Source organism: Lithobates pipiens, unplaced genomic scaffold (genome assembly GCF_037356315.1).
Source record: "Lithobates pipiens isolate NorthernLeopardFrog02 unplaced genomic scaffold, aLitPip1_a1.2 Scaffold_19, whole genome shotgun sequence".
NCBI lineage: Eukaryota > Metazoa > Chordata > Amphibia > Anura > Ranidae > Lithobates > Lithobates pipiens.
In genome coordinates, this window is record NW_027507764.1 from 530361982 (window position 1) to 530388289 (window position 26308).

Below are 26308 nucleotides of genomic sequence, written 5' to 3' on the forward strand. Positions count from 1 at the left end.
CCGTATTTCATATTTGTGCAGCGCACTTTTTTGGGGGAAAATTATTTAATTAAAAAAATAAGACAACAGTAAAGTTAGCCCAATTTTTTTTGTATTGTGAAAAATGTTACGCCGAGTAAATTGATATCCACATGTCACGCTTCAAAATGGCGACAAACTTTTACCCTTTAAAATCTCCATAGGCGACGTTTAAAAAATTCTACAGGTTGCATGTTTTGAGTTACAGAGGAGGTCTAGGGCTAGAATTATTGCTCTCGCTCTACCGATCGCGGCGATACCTCACGTGTGGTTTGAACACCGCTTTCCTATGCGGCGCTACTGATGTATGCTCTCGCTTTTGCACGCAAGCTTGGCGGGACAGGGCACATTTAACGTTTTTTTTTCTTATTTTAACTTTGTTTTTTCACTGTTCTTTAAAAAAAATAAAAAATTGTCACTTTTATTCCTATTACAAGGAATGTAAAAATCACTTGTAATAGAAAAAAAGCATGACAGGTCCTCTTAAATATGAGATCTGGGGTCAGAGAGACCTCAGATCTCATATTTACACTAAAATGCAATAAAAAATAATAATAATTGTCATTTGAAAAAATAAAATAAATAAAATGTCCCTCTAAGAGCTATGGGCAATGACTTGGAGACAGGTGAGGGGGGGGGGGGGGGCCCTGTGCTATCTTCTCCTCACTTGTCTCCATATCAGGCCAGGGACAGGTCCGGATTGCTGTTACGGACCTGGCTCCTAACTTTTTTAGCTGGCTCCTAGATTCCAAGCAAATTTGTCAAGCATCCTGTGAACACGTCCGTCTAGTGACGAAACGCGTAGGGTGAAACGGCGTGTTGACGTCACCGCGTTTACGCAAAGACCCGGAAGTGTGGGCGGTAGCCGAGAGCCGGCTGGTTAGGTATTGAAAAACGTTTTATTTTCTTCATGCATGTGAGAGTATCGATTTAACTTCTAATATTTAAATAAATAAGGGTTTTTTTTACGCTATGGGAGCTCTTTCTGCTTAATTTATATGAATTGTGGCACTTTAGCTTCACCAACTGGTATCTGCATTGAGGACATTCCGCTGTGGTTCCTGTGATGGTTCAGCCAGATCTCTGATTTAAGTGCTCTTTTGATCTCAGGTAATACTGAGATCTCAAGTTCCGGTAAGCGCCCCCCCCTTCTCTTCCTATCGGTGGAGGTGTTTCCTTTGGATTACTCTTTACACGAAAGGATGTGGAAGTCATTTTTTTTTCATTTTTTTTTTTTTTAAATGAACTAATATCACTTGCTGATTAACATCAACCTTTGGGATTTCAATGGACTCATTTCTCTTTTTTTTTTGTTTCACTTTATATTGTATTCACTTTTCGTTTGAGTTTTTTGGAGACTACAAATTTAGAAGTGTGATTATATGAGGGCACACATATCAATTTTGGTGTTATTCACTTTTCTGCATCCGCAGATTTTGGTTTAGTTTGACCACATGAGATCTTTACGTTATAGGTGATCATTCTTGTAAGATAATAATTTTTTTCAGATGATTTATATATTTAATCAAATTACATATTATTTGTTATTCACGTTCCATTTATAATTAATTACTCATGCTATTAATTGCATGTAGTGCTGTATCGCAAAAAGTGTTCTGGTCAGGAAGGGAGTATATAGTAGGTGAGGTTGAAAAAAAGGTCCATCAAGTCCAACCTATGTCTGTGATTACATGTCAGTATTACATTGTATATCCCTGTATGTTGCGGTCGTTCTGGTGCTTATCTAATAGTTTCTTGAAACTATCAATGCCCCCCCCCCCCCCCTCTGAGACCACCACCTGTGGAAGGGAGTTCCACATCCTTGCCGCTCCTACAGTGAAGGACCCGCTTAGGGCTGCAACTAACGATTATTCTCATAATCGATTAGTTGGCCAATTATTGTTTTGATCGGATAATAACCTTAAAAAAAAAGTGGGTCAAATTGATGTTCATTTTGATGTTTTCATTTCATGGAAAACTTCTTGGGCAAAGGAATTTTCAGACAGTGTATGTGGTTTTTGTTTAGAAATGAAGTGAAAATTTCAAACAAAATTCTTTCATTCAGGGAATGTACAAAGATTTTTCATCTGAATATTCTCACCTGAAAATTGATCCGTGAGGACAGCATAAGGCTCGGTACACACCTATGCAGTTTTTACTTTTGAACTGTTTCTGCAGTGCTTTTTGCTGTGCGTTTTGATTTTTGCGCACGTGATTTTACTGCAATTTGCGTTTTTGCATTTTTTTTGTGCAGATTAAAAAACACAAATTGCTGCAAAACTCATTACATTCTTTTCTGCAGCTTCTCCATTGAAGTATATTGAACCACAAAAAGCACCATTTTGCATTAAAAGTCCCTGACCCTTTCCAAATATGCAGCGGCTGAAAAAAGCACAGATATGAACGTGTCCCTGTCTCATAGGAAACCATGTAAATGAACTATAGTGCGTTTCTGCACAAATCACCAATAAACATATAGATATGAACCAGGCCTAAGATGTTTAGTAACATAATGGGGTTAAAAAAGACTAAAATTAGCCCTTTATAGTACAAAAAAGCAGATAATCACTACTGGAAGGGGTTAATTTTTTTTTACTGTAGAACGGTGAAAGTAATATTTACAGTAATGATTATATTGTTGTACTATAAAGGGCTCTTTTTTTTTAACCCCATCATGTTACTGGCCAATTAATCGATTATGAAAATAATAGATTTGTTGCCGATTAATCGATTAGTTGATTCAGCCCTAGACCCGCTACATAGTTTTAGGTTAAACCTCTTTTCTTATTTTGAATGAGTGGCCATGAGTCTTGTTAAACTCCCTTTTGCAAAAAAATGTATCCCTATTGTGGGCTTACCAGTATGGTATTTGTATATTTAAATCCTACTACCTCTCAAGTGTCTCTTTTCCAGAGAGAATAAGTTCATTGCTCACAACCTTTCCTCATAACGAATATCCTCCAGACCCTTTAGCGGCTTTGTTGCCCTTCTTTGTACCCGCTCTGTTTCCAGTACATCCTTCCTGAGGACTGGTGCCCAGAACTGAACAGCATACTCCAGGTGTGGCCGGACCAGAGTCTTGTAGAGCGGGAGGATTATCGTTTTATCTCTGGAGTTGATCCCTTTTTAATGCATGCCAATATTCTGTTTGCTTTGTTAGCAGTAGCTTGGCATTGCATGCCATTGCTGAACCTATCATCTACTAGGAGCCCCAGGTCCTTTTCCATCCTAGATGGGTAAATCCTTCTGGCGCTGAAGTGGTTAACCAATGCTTGGCTGAACAGTGCTAGAAGTCACAAGACTGCTCTAACTGTTGATGAGAAAATGCATTTAGTAGTTTTTATTTACTACAATAATTGCATTTCCATGTTCTGTGTATTGTAGGAGACCAGATATAGTAAATACAGAGTTCTGGGTTTAGTAACCCTTTTAATCAATGCTCAGGCCTTTATTTTTGTGGTTCAGGAGATGCATTATCATGAAAATAATTATACTACTCTACCTTCATCTATTACTGTCCCTCCCTATCCACATCCCAAACTCCTTTCTGAATTCAGTCAAAGCACATTTCTAAAATTCATATGGGCCCATAAAACTGCAAGGCCTAATTTGCTGTTCTGTGATTGCATTGCTATACCCCAAACAGCCTGTTGCATGACCAGAATTATAGACCAGTGCTGACATGGCCCCATAAAACATTGAGTTACAATTGAACAGAAAATGACAAGCATCCCTCTGTCGATCGTACCATGATGCCCTCGCAACATCCTACTTGAGCGCAAAGCTTAACCCACCATTGGAACAACCTGGGCGGTATGCCAACGACTCTTGACATCCCCTAATGGCATTTGGCTGCAAAAAAAAAACACACTTGGGTATACAGACTCTCTAATGCACTTGCTGATCAATTTCCCACCACCTGATTATACACCATACACACCTTTCCATGTGGGAAAGATACCTAAAAATACAACCGTCGGTGGAGCAAAGAGGTCCGATTTTATTTCATATACGTAACAACCTCCATATGTATTGGGTACTAAGATCCTAGCTTCAAGGTCCTCACCCGCTGGTACAGAACATTGCACTTTTTGGAGATGTGGTCAAATAAAGGGTGACATACTCCACCTATTTTGGCAATGAATAAAAAGTGTTTCTGGACAGCCACTCTCCGAAAAAAGCCTTTTATTCAAAAAAATAAATAAAAACACAGAATCCAAAATTGCATGTCGCAGCAGAACAGAAAACTGATGCGTTCCACGCTACACACAGTGCTTAATCCTAGCTGATGAATTGGCAATGCAGTGTTTATAAACCATTCTGGAACAAAATACAGCAGATAACACAAATTCATTCACCTCATGGTCCTCTTGAGGCTTTTTTTCCTTATTCCCTACAACGCTATACCAATGAATACACATGAAAGCTGTCCACCCTCAAGTGATCAACACAGGCAGAAGATACATACCTTTCTCTCGATCTGGCTAACCAAAATTAACAATCTGCCATGTCAAGGATCTAACTTCCTCCCACAACAAAACACATGAATTCTGGAAGACTTAGTTCTCACTGAGCAATTTTACAACCCCTACCGAGTATGACGTATTTCTTTACAATGTCCCTCCACAACTCTCATAATGTTATGTTATTGGTGCAGGCCTGATTACAACAGGTGCATTGTGGTCAGGGGGCTAGAGGTGCGGATCCCTTGTTTATCTGCCACAACCATCTTCCAAAGTATCAAGTGATTTTCTGGACTCCTTTCCCGTACAGTTTAAACCCCTATATACTTATTTACATTTGCTGACCCTATTCTTATCTACCGTAGTTTAAAATTCAAGCCCTGGAAGGCACTTGATGAACCCCATCTGTTGTGAACTGGAATATCTATGAGTACAATTTGTAAATTGTCTTAATGTATTTTACTTGACTAATTTTGTCTACTGTGTTGCTTGAACATTTTGTCTATTCCTTGTGATTATGTTTATTTAAAAAAATAAAGAATATAGATGTACAGTATCTCACAAAAGTGAGCACACCCCTCACATTTTTTAAAAAGATTTTATCTTTTCCTTTGACAACACTAAAGAAATGACACTTTGCTATAATGTAAAGTATTGAGTGTATAACAATATAAATTTGCTGTACCCCCAAAATAACTCAACACACAACCATTATTGTCTTAACTGCTGGCAACAAAAGTGAGTACACCCCTAAGTGAAAATGTCCAAATTGGGCCCAAAGTGTCTATTTTGTGTGGCCACCATTATTTTCAAGCACTGCCTTAACCCTCTTGGGCATGCAGTTCACCAGAGCTTCACAGGTTGCCACTGGCGTCCTCTTACACGCCATGACAACATCAGAGTTGGTGGATGTTAGAGACCTTGAGCTCCTCCACTTTTCGTTTGAGGATGCCCCGCTGATGCTCAATAGGGTTTAGGTCTGGAGACATGCTTGGTCGGTCCATCACCTTTACCCTCAGCTTCTTTAGCAAGACATTGGTCATCTTGGAGGTGTGATTGGGGTCGTTATGCTGGAATACTGCCCTGTGGCCCAGTCTCTGAAGGGAGGGGATCATGCTCTGCTTCAGCATTTCATAATACATGTTGGCATTAATGGTTCCCTTAATGAAGTGTAACCCACCCAGTTTCAGCAGCACTCATGCAGACCCAGACCTTGACACTCCCACCACCATGCATGTACGACACCTGATTGCCACCACAAACGCTTGACACCATCTGAACCAAATAAGTTCATCTTGGTCTCATCAGACCACAGGACATGGTTCCAGTAATCCGTGTCTTTAGTCTGCTTGACTTCAGCAAACTGTGTGCGGGCTTTCTTGTGAATCATCATCTTTAGAATAGGCTTCCTTCTGGGACAGCAGCCATGCAGACCAATTTGATGCTGTCTGCGGCATATGGTCTGAGTATTGACCCCCACCCCCTCAACCTCTGTAGCAATGCTGGCAGCACTCATACATCTATTTCCCAAAGGCAACCTCTGGAGAACACATGCACTTGTTTGGTCAAATGTAGTGAAGCCTGTTCTGAGTGGAAAACCTGTCCTGTTTAAACTGCTGTATGGTCTTGGCCACCGTGCCGCTGCTCAGTTTCAGGGTCTTGGCAATCTTATTATAGCCTAGGTCAGTGATGGCGAACCTATGGCACGCGTGCCACAGTCGGCACGCCAAGCCCTCTCTGTGGGCATGTGAGAAAAACCTGTACGGAGGTGTATTTCATGCACAGCTCCCCTCCCCATAGAACTACATTTCCCACAAGTCTCTGGGGCAGGGGTGATGTGTCTAGGATGGGCGTGGATGAGATGAAGGGCTGCTCTGGGTTGGATGGCAGGTGGAACATGTGGTGGGGATTGAGCCAATGGGGGGCTGTGTCTAGGATGGGTGTGGACTGGATGAAGAGTCACTCTGGGTTGGATGGCAGGCAGAACATGTGGTGGGGAAGATGCCCAATCACAGGCCGTTCTTGAGCCCGGGAACTGAGTCGGCTGATGGGTGTATTATTGGAGTGCTGTGGCAAGCGTTGTTAAAGTAAGTGTACATGCTGTGTGGGGAATAAATGTCTTTAGCTGTGTACACGGTTTCTGTGCCTCTTCAAATATATTCTATCTCTTGGGGACCTTTATTTTTTTTTCTTGTTCCCAAGATTGCCACAAAACATGGAAGGGTCAGAATAATGTCATGTATATGCTGTCTGTGTTACTCTCTAGCAAAACTGTTGGAAGAATTTTCTGTAGGATATGAGCTTTGATGATACTTTGTGTTGGCTATTTAGGTTTATCTGGCTGGGAAAGCCTGCTAGATTTAGCAAAGACCACTGCAGTACAGTGAGATGTAAATACATATCGTTTTTGTCCCTGCCACCCCCCTGTATTTCATGACACAAGTCACATGACAGACAGTCCAGAATCACTGGCATTATACAGGGAAGAAGTGTAGAGCTGCTGGGAGTTTGCATTTGACATGCAATGAACTGCACAGCATTATGGAGTGAACTGCATTGGTAAAGCATTATTGCTACAGTTGTCCTTGAGTGTTTCCGTTCTGAAGGAGGTTTCCTGGACATCTAGGACTGTGAACATAGTCAGGAATGAGAGATTTTTGAAGTAGTCTTCTGCTACAGCAATGCAGAGCAACCAGTACGTCTTCAGCTGGAGTAGAACTACAGATCTCAACATACCTTGGCAACCAAACAGTGCATAATGTGTGCCAGCAGGGCATGGGGGGGGGGGGGGACTGGAAGTTCTGCTGCAGCTGGAGAGTTGCTGGTTGCATGTCACCCCTGTAACAGGATTTCTTTATCATCCAGCCGCTGCTTCTACTGAACAACTAGTCATTTAAAGTGCACCTGCCATGCAACTTGACTGTATTGAATATTAATATATAGTTAGTAGAATAGTGATCCTGGAATTTGATTGCACAATGCTAGGACAGCTGCCAAAAAATGTAACTTTTGTCAAAATGAGTTCTAGTTTTAGATCTTCTTGTACAAAACACTATGACTACATAGTGAATGCACAACGGTTTCTGATGTGTCCCATGTTCACCCCCAGACATCACAGCACATGCTCATCAAGTTCTGTATATGTTGGCACTTTGAAATGAATACGTTGGTTTTGTGTTGCAGTTTGGGCACTCGGGCTCAAAAAGGTTCGCCATCACTGGCCTAGGTCATCTTCATGTAGAGCAACAATTCTTTTTTATTTTTTTAGATCCTCTAAGAGATCTTTGCCATGTGGTGCTATGTTGAACTTCCAGTGACCAGTATATGAGAGTGAGAGTGATAACGTTAATAACTTTAACACACCTGCTCCCCATTCACACCCCCATGAGACCTTATAAGTCGCATGACACCGGGGAGGAAAAAATGGCTAATTGGGCCCAATTTCGACATTTTCACTTGGGGGTGAACTCCCTTTTATTGCCAGCGGTTTAGACATTTAATGCAGGGCACGACAAATCCCCGGCTCCAAGTTGCGACTAGAAATTGTGCCCTGGCGCCTGGGTTTTTTTTCATGGACAGGTGCCTCTGTTGCTCTGTGTCTGGTGCCTCTGGTAGTCGGGATGGAGCAGGAAGAGAGCGGCTCAGCAGCCTCTGACATCCTCCTCCCTTCTCCACACACTGTTGGGAGAGCAGCACTGCAGTGTGTGAAACTGTGTGTAGAGAGGAGCTGTCAAAATTTAGGCTGAATGACGGGGTGGGCGGGACCCAGCTTTCCAACATTAGCCAATGGGATGGGATCTGGGCGGGCCAATACGTGTATGTGGTCACTCCCCTTTCTTTAGCAGCCCAATCATTGGCTGGATAGCTGCTGGATCCCGCTCACCTCTGACATCGCGCTGAATGTGTCAGCTCCTCTCTCTCCATACAGTTTCACACAGTGCAGCACTGCAGGGAGCATTCAGTTTCACTGTTACACTATTGGCTGTGAAACCTGCCAGTGCTACCTGCCAGTACCATCCAGTGCCACCTGCCAATGACAGTGCCACCTGCCAGTGCCAATTGCCAATCAGTGCCAACCTATGTCAGTGCCACGTGCTAACCATTGCCACCTGCCAGTGCAATCCAGTGCCACCTGCCAATGCCATTTGCCAGTGTCATCTGCCAGTTAGTGCCACCTGCCACTGCCACCTGCCAGTGCAATCCAATGCCACCTGCCAATGCCAGTTAGTGTCACTTGCCAATCAGTGGCAGTGCCACGTGCCAGTGCAATCCAGTGCCAATTGCCAATCAGTGCCAACCTGTCAGTGCCACGTGCCAACCATTGCCACCTGCCAGTGCAATCCAGTGCCACCTGCCAATGCCATTTGCTAGTGCCATCCGCCAGTTAGCGCCACCTGCCAGTGCAATCCAATGCCACCTGCCAATGCCAGTTAGTGCCACCTGCCAATGCCATCTGTCAGTGCCACCTGCCAGTTGCCACCTGCCAGTGCCAGTTATTGCCACCTGCCAATGCCAGTTACTGCCACGTGCCACCTGCCAGTTAGTGCCACATGCCACCTGCCAGTGCCAGTTATTGCCACCTGCCAATGCCAGTTAGTGCCACGTGCCACCTGACAGTGTCACCTGCCAGTGCCAATCAGTGCCACCTGACAGTGTCCGTGCCACATGCCAGTTAGTGCCACCTGCCAGTGCCAGTTAGTGCCATCTGCCAGTGCCACCTGCCCCTAGTGCCATCCAGTGCTACCTGCCAATGCCATTTAGTGCCACCTGCCAATGCCATCTGTCAATGCCACGTGCCATCCAGCGCCACCTGCCAGTGCCAATTAGTGCCACATGCCAATGCCATCTGCCAGTGCTATCTGCCAGTGCCATTCAGTGCCACCTGTCAATGCCAGTTAGTGCCACTTGTAAGTGCCACCTGCCAGTGCTATCCAGTTCCAGTTAGTGCCACCTGCCAGTGCAATCCAGTGCCACTTGCCAATCTGTGCCACCTGCCAATGCCAGCCAGTGCCACCCATTGCCACGTGCCACCTGCCAATGCCAATTAGTGCCACCTGCCAGTTGGTGCCACCTGCCAGTGCCAAGCAGTGCAACCTGCCAGTGCAATCCAGTGCCGCCCGCCAATGCCAGTTAGTGCCACCTGCCAATGCTGCCCATCAGTGCCACCTGCCAGTTCCCATTAGTGGCACCTCGGTGCTGCCTATTGGTGCCCATCAATGCCACCTGCCAGTGCCCATCAGTTCCAACCTCAATGCCGCCCCATCAGTGCTGCCTATCAAAGCACATCAGTGAAGGAGAAAAAAACGTATTTGCAAAAACTTATAACAAAACAAAAGTTGATTTTTTTTTTTTTTTTTTTTTTTTTTTTTTTTTATATTGTCTTTTTCTCTTGGCATCAGGCATGAGCAATTCTTATTGTCCGATGCCCCAGACATGCAATTCTGGGCGCTGGGCAGAGGATTTAAATAACTGTCTCCTAACTCTTTCAGCTGGCTCCTAGATTCTAAGCAAATTTGTCAAGCCCTGCAATAATGGCTGTGTTGAGTTCTTTTGAGGGGACAGCAAATTTACACTGTTATGCAAGATGTATACTCACTGCTTTACATTGTAGCAAAGTGTAATTTCTTCAGTGTTGTCACATGAAAGATATGATAAAATATTTGCAAAAATATTAGGGGTGTATTCACTTTTGTGGGATACTGTACAGTGCCTTGCGAAAGTATTTGGCCCCCTTGAACTTTTCAACCTTTTGCCACATTTCAGGCTTCAAACATAAAAATATAAAATTTTTCTTTTTTGTGAAGAATCACCAACAAGCGGGACACAATTGTGAAGTGGAACGAAATCTATTGGATTTTTGAAACTTTTTTAACTAATAAAAAAATGAAAAGTGGGGCGTGCAAAATTATTCGGCCCCCTTGCGTTAATACTATGTAGAGCCACCTTTTGCTGCGATTACAGCTGCAAGTCTCTTGGGGTATGTCTCTATCAGTTTTGCACATCGAGAGACTGAAATTCTTGCCCATTCTTCCTTGCAAAACAGCTCGAGCTCAGTGAGGTTGGATGGAGAGCGTTTGTGAACAGCAGTTTTCAGCTCTTTCCATAGATTCTCGATTGGATTCAGGTCTGGACTTTGACTTGGCCATTCTAAACACCTGGATACGTTTATTTGTGAACCATTCCTTTGTAGATTTTGCTGTATGTTTGGGATCATTGTCTTGTTGGAAGATAAATCTCCGTCCCAGTTTCAGGTCTTTTGCAGACTCCAACAGGTTTTCATCCAGAATGGTCCTGTATTTGGCTGCATCCATCTTCACCTCAATTTTAACCATCTTCCCTGTCCCTGCTGAAGAAAAGCAGGCCCAAACCATGATGCTGCCACCACCATGTTTGACAGTGGGGAGGGTGATGAGCTGTGTTGCTTTTACGCCAAAAATATAGTTTTGTATTGTGGGCAAAAAGTTCGATTTTGGTTTCATCTGACCAGAGCACCTTCTTCCACATGTTTGGTGTGTCTCCCAGGTGGCTTGTGGCAAACTTTAGATGAGACTTTTTATGGATATCTTTGAGAAATGGCTTTCTTCTTGCCACTCTTCCATAAAGGCCAGATTTGTGCAGTGTACGACTGATTGTTGTCCTATGGACAGACTCTCCCACCTCAGCTGTAGTTCTCTGCAGTTCATCCAGAGTGATCATGGGTCTCTTGGCTGCATCTCTGATCAGTCTTCTTCTTGTCTGAGCTGAAAGTTTAGAGGGACGGCCAGGTCTTGGTAGATTTGCAGTGGTCTGATACTCCTTCCATTTCAAAATGATCGCTTGCACAGTGCTCCTTGGGATGTTTAAAGCTTGGGAAATCTTTTTGTATCCAAATCCGGCTTTAAACTTCTCCACAACAGTACAACAGACCTGCCTTGTGTGTTCCTTGGTCTTTATGATGCTCTCTGCGCTTTCAACAGAACCCTGAGACTATCACAGAGCAGGTGCATTTATACAGAGACTTGATTACACACAGGTGGATTCTATTTATCACCATCAGTCATTTAGGACAACATTGGATCATTCAGAGATCCTCGCAGAACTTCTGGAGTGAGTTTGCTGCACTGAAAGTAAAGGGGCCGAATAATTTTTCATGCACCACTTTTCAGTTTTTTATTTGCTAAAAAATTTAAATTTATCCAATAGATTTCGTTCCACTTGACAATTGTGTCCCACTTGTTGGTGATTCTTCACAAAAAATTAAAATTTTATATCTTTATGTTTGAAGCCTGAAATGTGGCAAAAGGTTGAAAAGTTCAAGGGGGCCGAATACTTTCGCAAGGCACTGTATGTATACAAAAAATACAGTTTAATGTTCCTTTTTTTGTTTTATTTGTGCTCAGATTGAAGATCAGTGCATTGTGAATATTAAGCAGGAGGGAGACACGCACATTAAGCAGGAAGAAGATCCTATAGTTATTACCGCATGTGAGTAACCAAGTAAAATCTGCCTGCATTTCAGATTGTGGAAACTGTAGCTGCCTAGTTGCTGATATAAACATTTTATGGTTTATTCAATCATTAACATGTAAACTAGCATTAAAAGGCTCCATTAGCCATTACGGGGGGGCGTGGCCGGCCGGAACCGAGGACGGACGCTTTTCAGCACAGCTCCGCCGGGCCTATACTTATCTACTGCCATCCTCAGCTCCAGAGTGCCCTAAGTGCCCGAAAACTGCCTCACCCTGTTCCTCACAAGGATCCCCACCAGCTGGGCTGCTTTTGGATGTCCTCATCCTCCCGTGCACTGCAGGATTCCGCCCGTTTCGGCCGCTGGAGGCCGCCTCGCCGGACGCCATTTTGCGGCTTACTAGGCCTCTAGAATCCCCGGACTTTCCTGCGGGACGTCCGGATCCGCCGCCGGATCGAACGCACCCCTCCGCCGCACCGCTACACCCGCTGCATGTGGGAAGCTCCTGGGATCCTCAACTCCACATCCATCCGGCCTGGTGAGTCCCCTGTGGGGATAATTGCACTGATCCAGAACTTTTAGCTGCCTGCTCCCCTCCAAGTCTCTCCTCCTCATCCCACTTCCTCAAGACCCTGCTAACCCTGCTGGGACATCCCCACAGATCCCTAAGAACTGAGTCATTGCCACCTGTATCCCACCCCACCAGGCACACCTCATCACTGGAAGCACTCTCCCAGCAAGGCCCTGGCTTCGGCCTACACTGGAGCCTAGTGGCCATCTTGCTACACCCTGCTACACCTTGTTCCTCATAGCCCATATTGCCACAACTCCGCAGGGTGTGGGCCTTACTTCAAACTTAATTCATACTAACTCAGGGGCATGGCTAGCCCCTAATTGAGATGCCCGCCTGAGTCATCACCTCCATTCCATAGCGGGGAGACGAGCTACTCACAGCTACTATACACCCCGAATAGGCATACCGCCTTGACTGGGAAACACATCCGGACTCTGGGGCATGTCGAAGAAGCGACAGAAACTCCCTGCGCCGCGCCGCCTCACTCATTATTACACATCCGCCACCATGCAGGAGGCCCAAGATGGCGCCGGCTCTGGGAGCTCTCGCAGGTCCTCTCCCAGCCCTCAACGCTCCAATGGGCAACCGCGTCCTCGTCATGCAGAAGGGGAAAGCATCACTCTCCAAGGGACCGAGATGGACACCCTCCCACCACCACCTATGCCGCAGGGCACACCTCACGCTGATAGAGGTAAGAGATTGGCCTCTTCCCCTGCACAATCCCCAGGCAAGGAACCTCACGCGAAGAAGCAGCTCTGGTCTGCAGTTGTAGCGGGTGGACAGAATGCAGACCGAACCCCCTCTCTTGCGGCAGTCCCAGTATCAGATAACCCAGTTTCAGAAGCCACGTTAAAAACCATGCTGCTCACCCTCCAAACAGATCTCCACAGAGAACTGCAATTCTCGTTGTCCCAGATACACGACAGAGTGGATTGTCTGGAGGAGAGAACAGATACCATCGAGGAGACGTTGCAAGACTACTCTAAAGCTCACAATGAACTTTTGGATGCACATGACCATCACTCCGCAGAAATTCACCGTCTAAAGTTAAAAATGGCGGACTTGGAAGATCGCGCCAGGCGCAATAATATTAAATTCAGAGGGGTTCCGGAATCCGTTAAGCCACCGGACATTATTCCATACCTACAGCAACTATTCACCACACTGGTGCCTCATCTGAGCAACACTGACATTTTAATTGACCGGGCCCACAGACTTTCTAAACCCACTCATCTGCCTGATGACGTCCCCAGAGACATACTAGCGCGCATCCATTTTTTTCATATTAAGGAACAGATCCTTGCCACTACCAGATTATCAAAGTCTCTACCCCCTCCCTACAACGATGTCAAACTGTTCACAGACCTCTCCCCGGCCACGATGGAACTTCGCAGAACTTTCTCTCCAGTCACATCCATCCTGCAACAAAAAAAGATCGCCTACAGGTGGGGCTTCCCCACGAAACTACTGGTGAGCTATCAGCAGCAAGTGATCCCCATCCTCAACCCCAAGGATGGCTATAAGAAATTAACCAACTGGGGTTTCCTCCCGCTGCCCCCGAGAGACACCCGCCGCACTAATGAGCATCTTTCTTCACTCCCTGCTGGAAAAGATACTACTTCACGAAGAGAGCGCGAAACCTAACTCCGCGGTACACTCCGGTCCGAACATGGATCTCCCCGTTATGGACGGACTGACTCTTGCAAGTATACGAAATTACTACTGTTTGCTTTAGTTTCTTTGAACTTGAACAACGTTACTGTTTGTTTGTTGGTGCACCCTTCCTCTTTACACCCCCCAGATTAGAGTGTGCTAGGCACACGAACAGATACCCGTATTCGTACGGTTTACCCCCTTAACATCCCTGATCTCTTGTTTTATGTTCATCCGGTTTTTTGTTTTCTGTTTTCTATTAGAGGTTTGCAAATCCTGTTTTCACAGCACGCACTTGATACTTACTGTATTGCCTTTTCTTCATTTGTGTTTGCTACAGTAATCTCTTTCTGAGTCTCCCCTTTCCATTGTCTCCCTATAGGCATGGCCCTCACGATCTCCACTATCAATGCCAAGGGCCTAAATTCCCCATTTAAGCGTAGCCTCCTCTGGAGAGAGGCGTCTAATCTCCACTCTGACATCCTCTGTGTTCAAGAGACTCATTTCACACAAACTGATCCCCCCAAATGTTCTAACAGACGCTACCCTCACACCTTCTTTGCGAATGCTTCACGGAAACAGAGGGGGGTGATGGTAGCTGTCAGCGCCTCGGTAGACTTTGAGCTACACCAATTCGAGAAGGATGCAGAGGGGAGATATATAATTCTATCGTCCACAGTCAATACCCGTCCTCTAACCATTGTCAATGTATATGCTCCTCATGTTGCACAAAAGAAATTCTTTACTACCCTTATGGCCAAACTAGCTCCGTACAGATCGTCGCCATTAATCGTATGTGGAGACTTTAACGGTCTCTCTGACCCCGCACTGGACTCAACTTCACACGCCAAGCATAGACCCTCTGCCCTAGCAGCTATGCTTGCCCGCGAAGACCTTTATGACTCATGGAGGTGCATGCACGGCTCAGAAAGAGATTACACCTTTTTTTCCCCCCCATCAGTCCTACTCCAGAATAGACCTGATTATCACAGATAAACACGTATTACAGTCAATTTCTGAATCAAGTATAGGACTTATCTCGTGGTCCGACCACGCCCCTGTCACTATTAAACTAGCCCCGCTATCACAGTCACCCAGGCACACTCTCTGGAGATTGAATTCATCCCTCCTTAATGACCCTAAACTTGCCTCCCAAATACATGCAGAAATCCTCTCCTACTTCCAATCCAATGACAATTCCGTTGATGACCACGCTGTCATCTGGAATGCCCATAAAGCTTGCCTACGCGGCCTTTTTATCAAGTTGGGTGCGCAGCAAAAAAAGGCCCGTGCGGCCACCACGGTTACCATGCTCCAACAGATTCGAACCTTGGAAGCCATAAACAAATCCTCCCCTTCGGACATGATCTCCGCTGACTTAAAAAACCTTAGGGCTAAACTTAGTGAACACCTTCACATGAAATTTGAATACTATATAAAACGCCTTAAGCTACAATCCTACTCCTCAGCGAACAAACCGACCGCATTTATGGCCAAGCAGCTGAAACGACAACTCACTCACAAAAAAATCTCCTTTCTGACAACCTCCAATAAAACACGTATTACTAATCCCCTCGATATTGGTAACGAATTTAGCAGCTTCTATCATGCTCTTTATAACCTCAACACCACCGACCCCTCCCCCCCACCTTCCCAAGCCGATATAGCTAATTTCCTAGCGTCTATATCGCTCCCTACGATCACCCCTGAACAACTAGACTCCTTATCGGCCCCCTTCCTCCCTGAAGAAATCCATTCTCTCATTAAGAAGCTCCCCCTACATAAAGCCCCGGGCCCAGATGGCATTACCAACGAGTACTATAAGAAATATGCTGACATCATCGTACCCTATCTCTGCAAAACCTATAACCAATTTGCGAGCACTGGACAGATCCCCAAGGAATCCCTAGAAGCACTTGTAGTCACTATCCCTAAGCCAGGGAAACCTCCTGATAGCCCAGCGAACTACCGTCCCATATCACTCCTCAACACAGACACCAAACTTTATGCCAAACTTCTAGCCCAGCGACTGGCCGTAATTCTCCCAGACCTAATACATCGCGATCAAGTGGGCTTCGTCCCGGGAAGGCAGACAGCAGATGGAACCAGACGGTTTATCGACCTGATTCAATGGGTCGAATGTAAGCGAACGCCTTCTCTCTTCCTCTCTCTGGACGCGGAGAAGGCGTTCGATCGAGTCTCCTGGCCCTATATGGAGGCAGTCCTCCGCAAGGTAGGGCTTTCAGGCTCCTTCCTGTCAGCCATTCTGGGACTCTACACGCACCCTAGTGTGTGGACCTCGGGCATAATATCGAACCCTTTTCAAATCACCAATGGCACCCGCCAAGGATGCCCTTTGTCCCCACTGATATTTGCCCTGGTAATGGAGCCCTTAGCGCAGACTATCAGACAAAACCCCCAAATTAAAGGCATCACGGTGGCAGACACAGAACACAAAATTGGCCTCTACGCCGATGATGTTATCATTGCCCTCACCGACCCACTTACCTCACTCTCTGAGGTTCAACGCACGTTGGACTCCTTCAGCGCTGTTTCAATGTACAAAGTTAACCATTCCAAATCTTTAATGCTGAATCTTGGCCTAGACCCACACACCGTGTCCCAGATTTCAGCGAAGACCTCTTTCATGTGGGCCACCAACTCTTTCCTCCCGTACTTAGGTATACAACTGACATACCCCAGCTCCATTTTGGTAAGAACCAATCTTGAAACTCTACTGGGCAAACTTCACCGCCTAGCCAAAGACCTACTGACTACACCGGCTTCCTGGGCAGGTAGAATTGCACAAACCAAAATGTATCTACTCCCCCATATTCTCTACTTTTTCCGTTCCATCCCCCTCCCGCCCCTACAAGCCCATCTTAAAAAGCTCCAAGGGATACTTAATGCTTTCATTTGGCAGCACAAACACCCGAGAATTAGAAATAATATCCTCCTGACACCCACTCGCTTTGGTGGCATGGGGGCCCCTAATCTCAAAGCATATTACCGAGCTGTCTTACTAGATCAACTCAAAACATGGTGGTCCTCAGACCTACAACCGACTTGGAAGCAAATAGAACTTGCTACCTTAATGACAGACCCAGTGAATATTTTGACAGCTATCTGGTTGCGCTTTAAACCTTCTCGTTACCCACTTGACTCAATTAACGCATCCCTTAGAGTATGGCAAACATACTTTCAAAACACTGCTCATGTCTCCCTGGCGCTTCTCCCACTGGTCCCCCTAGAAGCCCTCCAAGTATTCTCCCCTGATCTCCCCATAGGGGTCTGGGTCGCAGCTGGGGTCACTAATCTGAACACATTATTTTCCTCAACAACTCTCCTATCCTTCTCCCAACTACAACACAACTATCATGTCCCCTCCACAACATTCTTCTTATATCTCCGGATCAGGTCCATCCTAGCAAATCTCCCTCTTTCCTCCAAGAACCCACTCAAGGATCCCCTACTACAGTTTTTTGGGAATAAAACTCAAAAAAAGGGAGGCATTTCACTCATCTACAGAATACTCACCTCACCAGACCCAGAAGTTGACCCCGCACGCACTGCATACTGGTCATCTAAACTGCAACACGTAGTTCCGCCAGAAACTTGGCAGAAGGCTCTGAATGCTCCGACACGCTTCTCTCACTGCATCTCACATTGGGAATCTCTGATGAAACTTTACCACGGTTGGTACTACACACCGACCAGACTGGCTAAAATTTTTCCCTCTTCCTCACCTAATTGTTGGAGGAACTGCTGTGACAGAGGTACATTACTGCATATTTGGTGGGGCTGTCCCCATATACAACCATTCTGGAAAAAAATTAAAAACCTAATACACCAGATTTGTAAAATAACTTTCCCGCTCTCTCCCACTGACTTACTACTAGGTCTATCTGTCCTCTCGTGGCCGCACCACCTGCACGCCCTACTGACCCACATCCTTATCGCTGCCCGACTAGCTATTGCAAAAAATTGGAAATCTGTACATTCCCCGACCCTGAAACAAGTCCTCATACTGCTGAATACCCACTTTGGATTCGAATACGCCTTTGCTAAAGCTAACCTCACAACCGATAAGTTCCTGTATGCCTGGAAACTTTGGATAGCGGACCCCAGGAGTAGCCCATTGCACTGAACATCCTGGGTATCATATTCATTTTATATCTGTTTCCAAAGCTTGATGTTACCCATAATCAGGAATATACCCAAAGTACATATACTGAACCTACCCGTATATTTTTCTCTTGTCTGATTTTTCTCCCTCATTCAGTTTTTGCCTATACCATGTCTGTAAATCAAACTATGGTTATACCTGTTTTTATATTTTTATATTTGTACTCTATGTCCTCACTCATCCCTTTTGCAAACCTCCCCTTCCCTCAAAACCGAGTATCCTGCTAGAATTTTGATATGTTACTGTGTTATACACCATATCTGCATACCTGTATCTGTATGTACCCTACCTGTTTGACAAGTTTACTGCCAGGGTATGCCCGTTTGGCTATGTACCTTTCTTCTGATTTTTCTTTTCATTTCATAATAAAAATTTACAGTTAAAAAAAAAAAAAAGGCTCCATTAGCCATTGATTTTGCCATGTTCACATGTGGTGCAAAAAAAAAAAGAAGCATAATGTACACCAATTACAAATGTCATCAGGCTCTTGAAACAGGACTGGCTGTTTTTAAAGCATCCCATCACGTGAGGTTTCAGAGAGACTGATGTTTAACTACTTCAGCCCCAGAGGATTTGGCTGTCCAAAGACCAGAGCACTTTCTCTTATATTCACCGACCGACACAGCTCCTCTCTGTAACAAATGGGTTGTTAGCCCTATTACTAGGAGTATACTAGGCATAGTTGTAATACAACACTCAGAACTCTTAGTTCCGCCCAGGAGGCAGTCCCTCAGGCTACAACCCCCCCCTGCAAAGCAGCATCAGTTTTATTTTGCCTAGTGAAGGAGAATGACCTAGGAACCCTGGGGGCCCATCGGTCCATGTTTTTTTTACGCAGAAGCTTGGGTTTTTGCGCAAGATGAATGATCCTGTGATCTACTATCAACAGCTGGCTGGGTGACAGGCTGGATACCCATATCCTTATAGTCTCCTCAGTCCGGCCATTGAGCATGTGCAAATCGCAGCTACGGCTCGGCAGGCCGCGACATACCTCAGCTCCAGAGGTGGTTGGTGAGCTCTTATGCTCCAGGGCGTACATATGACTGGGCTACTGATGTCTGCGTCACAGTATGCCGAGGCCAGTAGCCTACCCTGTACTGATCAGGAGTAGGTCTACAGTGGAATGTCTCCCAGCTCTTCCCGACTGGTAAGTACAGCTCTCCCTGCCCCAGCTGGGCTGAGCAGCTGGGCATTCCCTGGGAAGTTGATTTGGGGGTCCCTCACCACCCTCTCTTCTCTCCCCTGTCCCCATCTTCCCTTCCCCCCACTCACGGGGGGGGCTGCTGCATGTGGTACTGAGCGGTGTGTGTGTGTGTGTGTGTGTCCCTGTCCCTGAGGGCTCTCACCTGGGATAGGGGGCTGGCTGGTGGTGCCTGGATCCTGTGTATTTAGCTCCCGGGAGGTGCTTGTGAGGTCTGGCTGGGTTTTCGGTACGGTGCTGTTGCTCTGCCACATTTTTGTCTCTATCCCTCATGGAGCTGGCTGGTGGCCATTTTAGGTGTGGGTGAGGGCAGCATGTCTTCTGGGCTTCAAGCGGCCATTTTCCCAGTGCTTTCCTATTCCGGACACTGGCGGCCATTTTCTAAAAGCCTGAGCACGTTTCAGTGTTCTCCAGCAGCAGCTACATGTGCTCTCAGCTTCCTGTTTGTCGTTACTGGACGCTGGGCGGCCCTTCTATGTAGTCTGAGCGCGTTTTTTTCAGATCGTTTTAACGATCGTTCTGATGGACTTCCACCGACACAGTTTTGGTTTCCTCTGCACCTAGGAGCATTAGGGATCTACAGGCACTGCTGTGAACAGCGTGGGTGGTGGTGAGTCCGGTGGGTTAGAACCCCTCAGTCAGCGGTAGCAAGGAGGGTGGGACTGTCACTGTCCTAAGTCCCCTTCGGGTGGCAGACAGGGTAGGGTCAGCATAGCTTCAGAAACTGGTGTTTCTTCCCCCGAAATTTAGGCAATTGCAACTGGGTAACCTGCGGACTGCGCAGTTCCCATGGACACCCTGATGGCGGTCTTCAATTCGTTCGTTGCCAAGTTGGAGGCGGTGCGTGGGAAGAAAGGTGCTAAAAAGCGGCCCCTGCTTCCCCCCCGTCCTCTGGGGAGAGCTCTGACGCAGACTCGGGTCCTGCTGAGGCCGGTGACCCCTGCTCTGTCTTGTCAGATGATGCTGACCAGGACCGTTAGGACAGTGAGGATGGGTTTGGGCGCAACAGCGCTTGTTGGAGCACTTATCACAGCTGTGCGTGATACCCTGAAGATTAAGGAGCCAGTGGATCCCTCTGCTGATGTACCGGTTCCTTTTGGGTCACGCAAGCCAGCACGTTCACCTAAGGTGTTCCCGTATCTGACTTATTTTGACAAGTTAATTTACAAGGAATGGGGTCGCCCGCAACGGACCTTTTCGGTCCCCAAATAAATGGGGGTGCATTACCCTTTTGAGCAAAGCCTTCTCAAGAAATGGTCAGCTCCTCCGGTCGTGGACCCCCCAGTATCCAGGTTAAATAAAGGAACCATGATCCGGTTGAGGGGACTCCTGCATTCAAGGATCCCACGGACAGGAAGGCCGAGGCGGTGGCTCGTTCCTTGTTTATGGTTGTGGGGTCTGCCGTGCGACCTGTACTGGCATCCACACTTGTGTCGCAGACACTGACTGAGTGGGCAAAACTTTTGCACCACGAATTGGGAGAGCAACAGGCTTCCCCTGTCTGCATGGATCAGACCAACTAGTGCAAGGCCTTAAGTACATCTGTGACGTGGCCCTGGATACGCTCCCTCTGTTATCCAGGGCCTCGGTGTCGGCTGTGGTGCTAAGGCGCCTAATTTGGCTAAAATTCTGGTCTCCTGACCAGGCATCCAAAAAAGCCCTGATGGATCTTCCCTTCCTTGACGACCGGCTCTTTGGAGCCTCGTTAGATGACATTATTAAAAATGCCACCGGTACCCTACTCCCACAGGCCAGGAAGGCTAAGGAGCCACGCCGTAGGCAAGGGCCCTCTTTTTCCGCTCCCAAACTGCTTTTTCATCCGCCCGGAGCTTCGACAAAACGTCCCCAGCCAGACAGGACGCCCACGGATGGTCAAAAACATCCTTGGGACTGCAAGCCTAACAAGCCTGTGAATAAAAGTGCTACCGCATTAAGGTTTGCCCCACCCATGTCTCAGGTGGGGGGTCACCTTCGGGAGTTTGCAGCCCGGTGGTCCTCCCGGTTATCCGACCAGTGGGTCTGCGATCTGATTTCCACAGGCTACAAGATGGTTTCTCTCTTGGCCGCCAAACAGATTGTTCCCCTCCAGCATACCCGTATCCCCGGTTTGCCCGGGAGGCCCTGTTGGGGGCGGTAAGGGACTTGCTGAATCGCATGGTGATTGTACCGGTTCCGGACTTGGAGCACTTCCAGGGATTCTACTCAAATCTGTGGTTCCCAAAAAGGACAGGGTACGTCCGATCTTGGACCTAAAAGCCCTCAATCACTTTGTAAAAGTGCAGAGGTTCAGAATGGAATCAGTTCGCTCAGTAGTCGCTGCACTCCATCAATGGGACTCCCTGGCGTCCTTGGACATCCAGGATGTGTACCTGCACATACCCATATGCATTCGGCATCAAAAGTTTCTGCGATTTGCAGTCGGGGAGGCCCACTACCAGTTTGTGGCTCTTCCTTTTGGTCTGACATCAGACCCCCGAGTCTTTACTAAGGTACTGGCTCCAGTTTTGGCATTGCGACAACGTGGGATCGCGATCGTGGGATACCTAGACAATCTCCTGCTGAGAGTATCTTCCGCCTCAATTAGAGGAGGATGTGGCAATCACCATGCAGACCCTGCAAAAATTTGGGTGGCTGTTGAAGCTCAAAAAGTCTGTGATTTTGCCGACCCAGTCTCTGGAGTACCTAGGTTTGCTGTTGGACTCCAGGGAAGCGAGAGGTTTTCTCCCTTAGACAAATTGCAGACTCTCAGATCCGCGGTCAAACTGCTGATGAACTGCAAGTGGTCGTCGCTCCGCTTTTGCATGCGAGTACTCGGGCTCATGGTAGCCTTCTTTTGAGGCAGCACCTTACGCCCAGTTCTACACCAGAGTCCTGCAGAAGGAGATTTTGACAAAATGGGACAAATCTCAGTTGTCCCTGGATCGACAGATCCAGGTAAGCCAGTCAGTCAGAGACTCACTGATCTGGTGGTTGAGGTCCCCGGTGATTCAGTCCAGAAAATTGTTCCTTCCTCTGAAATGGACGGTGAATACAACGGATGGCAGTCTATCCGGCAGGGGTGGAGTGATGGGGGTTCAGTCGGCTCAGGGTCTCTGGTCGACAGAAGAATCCAAGTTGCCGATCAATCTGCTTGAATTGAGAGCGATCAGGCTGTGCCTCTACAAATGGCCGATGAGACTTCAAGGGTGTCCGATCAGGATACAGTCAGACAATGCCACGGCTGTGGTCTACGTCAATCACCAAGGGGGAACAAGAAGCTCAGCCGCTGCACAGGAGGCCGCTCACATACTTCTGTGGGCAGAGCGTCACGTACCGGCCCTGTTGGCCATTTACATCCCGGGAGTGGAGAACTGGCAGGCGGACTATCTGAGTCGACAGAGTCTGGACCCAGGAGAATGGGCATTGCATCTGGAGATATTCAGGTTCTGTGCCTGAAGTGGGGCACACCAGATGTGGATCTACTGGCCTCCCGTCTCAATCGGAAGGTGCCAAGATTCGTGTCCAGGACAAGAGATCCGTGGGCCGACGCGTCAGACGCTCTGGTGGCTCCATGGGATCAGTACCAGCTGATCTACGCCTTTCCTCCACTGAAACTGTTGGCACGTCTGATTCGCAGAGTGGAAGCCGAGGGGATCCCAGTAATACTGGTTGCCCCAGATTGGCCTCAGCGTCCTTGGTATGCAGACCTGGTGCATCTGGTGGCAGACTCTCCCTGGCGACTACCGTTGCGAGAGGACCTCCTGTCTCAAGGTCCAATTCTCCATCCTGCTTTACCATCGCTGGCTTTAACGGCATGGCTATTGAGAGCCAGATGTTGAGGAACTGGGGTCTGTCGGACTCTGTGATTCCAACTATATTGAGAGCATGGAAATCTTCTTCTCAGAAGATATACCATACCGTACCTGGAAGGCCTAAATCTCCATGTGTGAGGAAGGTTGGCATCCGCGCTCCTTTTCCATATCCAGGATCCTGCTGTTTCTCCAGCAAGGAGTTGACCAGAGATTGGCATTAAGCACCATCAAAGGGCAAATCTCAGCCTTAGCTGTCTTTTTTCAATGACCCCTGGCATCGCACTTCTTAGTGAGTACCTTCGTTCAGGGAGTACGACACGTAGTCCCTCCGGTGCATCCACCGTTACCCCCATGGGATTTGAACCTGGTGTTGTCGGCACTTCAAAAACCGGCATTTGAAAATATCAGGGAAATTCCACTGTTGACTCTTTCACAGAAAGTGGTCTTTCTGGTGGCCATCACATTGGCCAGGAGGGTTTCAGAAAGGGCGACTTGTAGGACAAGGCCACCAAATCTGGTTATCTACAGGGATAAGGTGGTGTTGCGTCCCCAACTGTCTTTTATACCAAAAGTGGTCTCGGCTTTTCATATCAATGAGGACATTGTATTACCGTCTCTGTGTCCTAAGCCGAAGCACCCTAAGGAGGTGGTCCTTCACGCTCTTGACGTGGTTAGGGCTCTGAAGGTGTATTTGTCCACCACGGCTCCCTTTTCAGAAGTCAGACTCGCTGTTTGTTTTGGTGGCGGGTCCAAAGAAAGGCATGGCGGTCTCGTCGGCCACCATTTCCAGGTGGATCGGACAGATTTTAGTACAAGCCTACACCTTGATAGGGCAGGTGCCCCCCTTTCTGGTAACGGCCCACTCCAAGGGCAATCGGAACGTCTTGGGCCTTCCGACACCAAGCGTCTGTCACTCAGGTGTGTAAGGCGGCGACCTGGTCCTCTGTCCACACATTTACCAAGTTCTATAAGGTAGACGTTAGTGCATCGGCTGATGCCTATTTTGGCTGCAAAGTTTTGCAGGCGGCCGTGTAGTTGCAATTGAATATGCAATAGATATTTTTGCCTGTTTTTCCCGATAAAAACGCAGTACTGTTATGTTAATGCACTGTTGCATTACTTCCGCAGTTTGGTGCGGTCTTGGGGATCAAACCTGTTGAGGATACCCTGTTTTTTTTGTAGTGGTTTTCCACGCACTGCTGTTTTTTTTGTGGGTTTAGTTTCACTAGTTCCTACTTGCCATGGTGGATGAAGTTTTTTGCTGTTTTTCCACCCCTCGTTTTGGCACTGCTTGGGGACGTCCCATTTGTTAGAGAGGAGCTGTGTAGGTCGGTCGGTGAATATAAGAGAAAATAGGATTTTTTGTACTCACCGTAAAATCATTTTCTCTGTAATTCACCGACCGACACAGCACCCGCCCCTCCTTTTATCTTTACATTGTACTGCTTGTTTACGTACTGATGCTGCTTTGCAGGGTGGGGGTTTGTAGCCCTAGGGACCGCCCCCCTGGGCGGAACTAAGAGTTCTGACTGTCGTATTACAACTATGCCTAGTATTCTCCTAGTGATGGGGCTAACAACCCATTTGTTACAGAGAAGGAGCTGTGTCGGTCGGTGTATTACAGAGAAAAGGATTTTACGGTGAGTACAAAAAATCCTATTCTTTGCGATTCTCCACTGCGTCACTTTAACTGACATTTGCGCTGGTCATGTGACGTGGCTCCCAAACAAAATAGACGTCGATTGGGGGGGGGGGGGGCGTGACCTGACGTGAGTGAGTGAGTAGGAGTGTGAATGAGAGGAGTGAGAGCATGGTGCAGCTCTCCCCTTCTCCACTCTGCCTGATTTGATCAGCGGATTTGCCTCCTCACCACCCGGGCTGCTGGAGATCCGAGGAGCAGCCTCTCATCTCGCTTCAGGGTGGCCCCCCCCTTACCCGAGCAGGCGTCGCTCGTCGGGCCGTGTTCCGCGCTTGCCTGGCTCCGGGATCTGCTGGATCGTGGTAAGGTACTAGGGTAGAGGAAGCTGAGTCTCGCAGAGGACAACGCGAGATCTTGAGCGCTCCAGGCACGCTGCTTGCTGCTCTTATTATGTGAGGAGGTTTCCTCATGCTGTTAAGCCTCAGGATATAGAGGTAATATCTTTCTTTCTTTTATGATCTGTCGGCTGGTGCTATAGTTCTATGCCGAGCTGAGGACTGTTTAGAGGAAGGAAAGGGAAAAAAAAAGGAAAAGAAAGGGAAAAAAAAAAATCCCTTGAACTGTTGCGATCCAGAGTTTGCTATATTTGGATGGGACTTGTTGCTCTGAATTAAATGGATTAAATAATACGCAGGAGAGTGACATTAAACAGACCGTGGGTATAGATTTCAACGCTGACTGATTGCTATTAATCTCTTTTTGCTGGATTGTGCCATCTTACCTGATTGCTCTGAGTTTACAATGCTGGCTTGCTTATAATGATCTCAAAAAATTTTTATTTTTTTTTGCTGTTTGAGATACCATGTCAGGGGTTAAAGTGTCGGGAGATTATTTATCTATTTCTTACGAAATGATTACTCCTTTGCACACTTGTTTGTAGCTCCGTATTGTCATTTCTTCCTGTTTGGCTTGCTTAAATTCAAGTTTGGACTACATACGGGGCGTTCTATATAGGCACTTATATGCTGTTTACACTGCGATCAAATAGTGCCAGGAAGTGTTTAGCTTGGGGAGATATCCCTTAGCTTGTTACTTTTTGCCCCTACTCTCCTAGGAGCAGGTTCCCCCCCCCCCCTGGAAATTCTGGGTGGGAACGATACGGTAGTCTGCTGAAGCCCTAATGGTAAAAATCTTGGTCCTTATCTAAAGCTAATTATGTCCAGGAAGAGATCTCCTGAAGAGCAGCCTCCCTCAGAGGGGGTCTCAGATTACTCGTTCGGCTAAGGATAAAGCCAATCATATGGCTTCGATTGCGGCTGCAAAACTAGAACGATAT

General features: G+C 46.9%; 1 protein-coding gene across 2 annotated transcripts in view; it reads left to right on the forward strand.

The window, feature by feature from the left end:
- LOC143997540 (uncharacterized) overlaps positions 1-26308 on the forward strand; it is a 306212-nt gene that overhangs the window by 153444 nt on the left and 126460 nt on the right. For both annotated transcript variants that reach the window (XM_077493202.1, XM_077493203.1), the window contains exon 3: positions 11861-11945. In XM_077493202.1, coding sequence (XP_077349328.1) covers positions 11861-11945 — 85 coding nt within the window. The remainder of the gene's footprint in view (positions 1-11860; positions 11946-26308) is intronic.